Below are 6,825 nucleotides of genomic sequence, written 5' to 3'. Positions count from 1 at the left end.
ACAAGCTGATCAGTCCATTCAATAACCTTCATTTTATTATTCAAGTCAAACAAAAGCATGAATATAATAAGTATTGGATATAACTAGGGATGTTCAAAACCGATCGCTACCGATAACTCAACTGCAAAATTGAATTATTGGCTTATTGGTATTAGGTTATCGAATTAGCGGGTGGGGAATTGATTTAAATTTTATAATTAATGGCTTATTGGTGTGGGGGACGGATTACTCAATTTTGTTATTGGGTAAACCGTTAACTCGTTAAGAATTTATTATATTTTAATCCCTAAACATATAAAATATGTATGGTAATTATAATTTGTAAACCTAAAAATAAGGCTCAATAGGACAAGTCCATTTAGTTAAATAGGCCAAGCCCATTTAGAGTATAAGACCCTAATTTTACCTAAATCTAAATGAGTTGCCAGTTGCACACTTGCACTTGCTGGCTGCTGCCTCTGTCTCATACTATCATCTCTATTCTCTCATTCTCTTCTCTCTCAAAATTAAAAAACTTGTCGAAACAAGTAGACAAATCATAAGCTACAACCGCCAGAATGGGACGATTGCTCTAACTCTCAGTCTGCTCCCTCAGTTTTTGAATTGTCACTACTAAAAAACTGTCAAAAAGCGACGATCTGCGTTGCTTTTTTTGTCAAAATCGATGGAAAAGCGATGCAGTCACTGCCGTCGTATTTTTGCTTGACGCTTTTGAAGGAGCGACGGACAGGGTCGTAAAAAGCGACGGACTACATCGCTCCTAATTTTTTTAATTAAAAAAATATAAAAAAATACGATGGACTCTGTCTTTTTATTTTTTTTAAAAAAGAAATTATTTAATCCAAAGCGACGGACAGGTAGTCTCCGTCCGTCGCTTTGTTTATCTGAAATTTTTCTAGAAAAGCGACGGACAGGGTCCTTTTGTCCGTCGCTTTTCAGGAAAAATATTAAAAAAAATTAGAAAAGCGACGGACTAAAGGACCCTGTCCGTCGCTTTTTCTACAACACTTTTGACGGCAGAAACCTGCAGTTTCTGCTGCCCACCTGCAATTAAAATTCAATTCAATTGTATTCAATTCATTCTATTTAAACACAAATAACAATAAATAAAATTCGCAAAATACATAATAACAAACATAATTAAACACTTAAAATGAATAAAATCATAATTTAGAACGATTTAAAGTGTTTCAAAGTTAACAAAAAATATTTAAAATGCTCATAAACAAACATAGGGAACCCTAAGGACTATTTGCTATATATTCATCAATATCGTCGGAATCATCCGAAGTGAACACTCTTGAATAACAGGACGGAGGCTGACGGGCGAGGTTGAACACTTGTTCTTTAATTTGCTCAACTTGTTTATTCATACTTTTTTGATCCTCGATCCTTTTTTTCTCTGATTCTGCCAATGCGCGTGTAAGTTCTGCAATTTGCTGAGACATTGCAGCTATCTGAACCCCGTCAATGGCCTCGGCTTGACGCGACGATCCAATTCCTTCTAAACCTAATTGGAGTCGTCATACATTATTCCTAGAGCTCATTTCATATATTCGGCCCTTGTGGCTGCCTCCAACCACTTTTTCTATTCAAATTTGAGTGGACTGTTTAGGCGTTAGCTGAAGCGAATCTCCCATCTCACGTACGTGCCGCTCATAATCTTGCTGCATATTAGAAAATAAAAATTATAATCAAACTATATCTTGAATAACTTACATAGGCTCGTTCGACTCTTTCCTCCACCCACTCATTCGGATCCGACTTATTAGTCTTTTTTTCACATGAATCTTTTTAAAGACTTCATGGCGATAGAGAGTGCTCCCAATTCTTTTTCCTATAAATAAAAATACAATTAATAAAATAATATTTTGTAAAATAATTTATTTCAGAAAATGAATTTAAACTTAAAATTTAGAAACCTTACCATCTCCCTCTGAATCGTACCAACACTCTTTGCACCTCCGGTGTGCAATGAGCCACCCTTTAGGCTGACTCTTGCTTTTTTCTCTTGATCGGATAAGGTCTTGAATTCTTCGGTATCCCAATATCGGCATAATTCTTCAAATATATGAGGCAGCATCCAACTCGAAGGTGCCCGATCATCCCTAGCTTTCTTTAGCCAGCTAGACAGTCTAACGCTCGCTTTTCTTTCAAAAGTGGTCGCAATGACCATATTGTACCTTGGCTCTCAGGTACATAAAGTCTGAAAAAAATGAATAACATAAAATAATTAATTAAGTATAGTAAAAATATTAAACGTAACTTAAAAAACTAGATTTAAACATATATATACCTTGAATTCATTAAACATTGCTTGGCGAATAATATTTGGAATCTCCCGCCAAGAGTGATAGGGCTTAGTATATAGCCTCCTAACACTCTCCTAAAGAGCCCTAGCAGCATCCTTCAAAGGATGCCACCTACAAGACACATAATAAACATGTAATTATATCATCACTAAGTTATTAATCTAGCAATAATAAATAAATAAATAAAACATTAAACTTACGAGGATCCATCAGGCTCAATTATGACTCTTCCAAGTCTGTTACTCTTCCCAGGAGCTAACCCAGACGCATCATGTAATGCTTCTGTTCTAGCAGTAGAAGAAGGTGTAGGTGATACTATGGGAGTGTCAGTCTCAACACTAAAATTTCTAAGTCACTGATTAGATATGTGAGGAGACTGAGATCCGGGAGATGGAGTAGAAGAAGATGATACTCTCGGGGATCGAGCAATAACCTCTGTGGGTAGTTGGTAGGTCTGATCATATGAAGTATATCTGACTTGTAGAAAAAAGTGTAGGTGATGCTGTGGGAATGTCAGTCTCAACACTAAAATCTCTAAGTCTCAGATTAGATATGTGAGGAGACTGAGATCCGGGAGATGGAGTAGAAGAAGATGATACTCTCGGGGGTCGAGCAATAACCTTTGTGGGTAGTTGGTAGGCCTGATCATATGAAGTATATCTGACTTGTGAAGAAGAAGAGTCGCGTGGTCGGCGGAACTGACTATGGTAAACTAAAGGATCCATAGTCCCAAAAGGCACAACATGAATATGTGTACTAGGACTAGCTCGGCGGTGCTGCATCTCCGACGCTGAAGAAATATGGAATATCCTCAGGATCAACAGGTCTCCTAGACTTCTTTTTACTTCCACCAGAATGGCTAACACCAAGATGATCTCGGGATCTATTACCATCACCAGATGACATCTGTATGTAAAGTAATAATACAATATATAAAACCACATAGTTGATTAAATTTAGGGTTAGAGAAATAAATAACTTACATACTAGTGATAATCTACCACTCTATTCCTCCTCACTTGTTTCATTTTCGTCATCTTTCCATTTGTCCTCCTCAGATGTTTCATATTCATTGTCAATCCATTCCTCCCCCTCAAATGATTCATATTCCTCGTTTACTTCTTCCTCAACATTTGGCATTATAAGTTCATCATCGGAAACCTCTTCTACTATGTGTTGAGGATGTTCTAGTGTGGTTTTCAACTCAACATCAACTTGTCGTTGAACAAGCGCAACATTATTTTGGTACGCCACATCTAATACATTCTCAATTTCAATTCTTCCCACAGGATTTGTCTTAATATCAACCCAACAATTAGCTTTATCTCTACGCAGTGAATATGGAGCGTAATAGACTTGCTTAGCATTTTGGGAAATGATGAAAGGATCATAACTTCCGTATTGTCTGGTGTGCTTAACTTTAATTATATTATGTTGTTGGTCCACCCTTGTTCCTCTATGTGATGGATCGAACCACTTACACCGAAATAATACTATCTTTTTTTTAGGCCAACCTGAATATGTTACTTCAATATTCTACAATTTGGCCATTACTATCGACATCACCTTGTTGATAGAAACGTCTTGCTTCTTCATTAGGAGTTTCATCAAAATATTGTTTGGGTTCTATCCCACCTTGAACCCCGAATGCATCATTAACCATTTCATGAACTCTATCATGTTGAAATGTATAATGTTGAACTCTATCATGTTCAACACTAATTTGACCATGTGGTGCACGCATATTATATTCATCCACGGGTAGCAGATTATAAAATATATTATTCAATCCATCTATTTCTTCATGATCAACCCATACAAAATATCTAGGCTTAAATCCATTACCATACAAATGAACCATAACTATATCTGGATTAAAAATTTTCAAGCACCTACATTCACGATAAGGACACCTAACTAATCCATTTCGCTTAAAAATATCAAGTGTCATGGCATGATCGATAAAACTTCTTACACCGTCAATAAATTCAGGTTTCAAACCACCACCAACTTCATAATGCATGTTATACATCCACAAATGATGATCCATCTACAAAATTACATATATTCAAGCTTAATTAATTAGTTCATAATGACTACATTTCATCGAGACTATAAATTTTAATTAATTCAAGTTATAGTTAATTAATTCATATAATAATTAAGTTCAAGTTATGATTATTTCAATTTATAATTAAGTTGAAATTCTAATTAATTCAAGTTATAATTAATTAATTCATATAATAATTAAGTTCAAGTTATCATTAATTCAAGTTATAATTAATTAATTCATATATTAGTTAAGTTCAAGTTATGATTAATTCAAGTTATAATTAATTAATTCATATATTAGTTAAATTCAAGTTATGATTAATTTAAGTTATAATTAATTAATTCATATAATAATTAAGATCAACTTATAATTAATTCAACTTATAATTATTAAGTTCAACTTATAATTAATTCAACTTATAATTAAGTTCAAATTATAAATAATTCAAGTTTTAATTAATTCAAGTCAGATGTTCTAAGTTAAATAAGAACAAAATTACATGTTTCAAGTATATACAAATTAAAGTTCTAAAATAGGAGTATTCAAGTATCTAATTAAAGTTCAAGTTCATGACAACATAAAGTTCTAATTAATTAGTTTTAAAGTTTAAGTTCTAGTTACTTCTAAAGCTTAAAGAATTCAAACATATACAAACCTAAAAATTTCAAAATTCAACTTCCAAAATTCTTAAAGTTTAAGTTCATGACTATGAATATGGTCTAACTCTAATTAGCTTAATTTGTTCATAAGTACTACAATTGAACAAGATTTCAAAAGTCAACAAAATTTCAAGTTCAAAGTTCTAAGTTCAAGTTCTATATTATATTCAAGTATCCTAAAATTCAAGCATCTAAGTCCTAATTAGTTCCAAAGTCTAAAGTTCACAATTTATACAAACCAAAAAAATATTCTAAGTTCAAAAATCCTAAAGTTCAAGTTCATAACTTGAATATCTTCCAAACATCAAAAATCATTCAACCCAATATTTTTCTAACTTGAATATCTTCCAAACACAAAAAATCCTAAATTCTAATTTCTAATTAGTTCATGTTCTAACCGTAATTTTATCTTCAAAAACACTTCAAGTCCAACTAACACAATACGCAATTCACAATCTAAAAAAAAAAAAGGGCAGCCGGTGCACTAAGGCTCCCGCTATGCGCAGGGTCCGGGGAAGGGCCTGACCATAAGGGTCTATTGTACGCAGCCTTACCTTGCATTTCTGCCAGAGGCTGTTTCCAAGGCTTGAACCCGTTACCTCCTGGTCACATGGCAGCAACTTTACCAGTTACTCCAAGGCTCCCCTTCAAATTAAAAAAAAAACCACAATTCAAACTAAGGCCCTAAAATTTTCATTCACATTCTCACTTCAAGAACTAACCAACTTAACATAACATTTGAATATCAACAACACTTTAATTCCAACTCCAAAAAATATATGCAATTCACAATTTAATTCAAAAAAAAATCTCAACTCAAACAAAGTACCTAAAATCTAATTTCTAACATTCACCAATTCAAAATCACAAATACAAATTAACTATGCTAATAACATACATTAAACAAATTAAATAAAATAAATTAACTAACAAATCAACAAATTAATATTTTTTTTCAAAATTAAAATCCTAAAACTAACTAACCTTATTAACAATACGGAGAGAGAGAGAGGTTGACAGTGGGGAGGGGCGACGGCAACAACGGCGACAGGGGAGGGCGTGGCGGCGGCGGCAGCGACCGGCGGCGAGGGGGTGGAATTTTTAGAGAGAAGGGGGAGGGTTTAGAGAGAGAGAGAGAGAGCAAAAATGAGAAAAAAGTCGGGTTTGTGTTCTGAAACATTTCAGATGGAGTGACGGACAATGTCGCTCTGTCCGTCGCTTTTTAAAAATATTTGACCGTCTTTGACCAAATAAGCGACGGACTTAGAGACGCTGTCCGTCGCTTATTTCAAAAAAAATGATAAATAAAATATAATAAAATATGACGGACGGAGATGCAATATTAAAATTTTAATTATTTTCAATTAAAAGCGACGGACGCCGTCGTTATGTTTATTTTATAATTAATTTTTAAATATATTTAAAAAATCCGCCAAAAATAGCGACAGACATATAGTCTCTATTCGTCGCTATTTATAAAAAAATTATTTTTTACTAAAAAAAGCGACGGACTGCGTCTCAAATTTCGTTGCTTTTTTGAGTGACACAGTCCGTCGCTTTTTTTTCGTCATTTTTTACAAGTTTTTTAGTAGTGTGTACTCCTCACTGGCTTTGACTTGCCGCAATCTTTGCACCCCCAAATTCCCACTGCTTTCCGCTTTACTGCATACTTTTCACAAAACTCACAAAAGTACTTACTATGCTGGCTAACCTCCATCTTCTTAATCTGCTTACGCAGACTGGCACCATAACGGGTACTATACTTTCCAACGATTCTAGCCTTCTTGATCCTCTTAGTCAT

The 6,825-nt window shown here is 34.1% G+C and overlaps 1 protein-coding gene across 1 annotated transcript; it reads right to left on the bottom strand.

Annotated features, from left to right (window-relative positions):
* Positions 1-571: 571 nt before the first annotated feature.
* Positions 572-6,825, bottom strand: LOC129871210 (putative 60S ribosomal protein L37a-1). Its single transcript, XM_055946100.1, has 3 exons — positions 6,631-6,825; positions 1,948-1,984; positions 572-612 (listed from the first exon to the last, which is right to left on the bottom strand). Exons 1-3 carry the CDS (start codon positions 6,823-6,825, stop codon positions 572-574), a joined length of 273 nt encoding a protein of 90 aa, XP_055802075.1.

Source organism: Solanum dulcamara, chromosome 10 (assembly GCF_947179165.1).
Source record: "Solanum dulcamara chromosome 10, daSolDulc1.2, whole genome shotgun sequence".
NCBI classification, from domain to species: Eukaryota; Viridiplantae; Streptophyta; class Magnoliopsida; order Solanales; family Solanaceae; genus Solanum; species Solanum dulcamara.
Note: the sequence above shows the minus strand (reverse complement) of the source record. Positions and strands in the feature narration are given on the sequence as shown.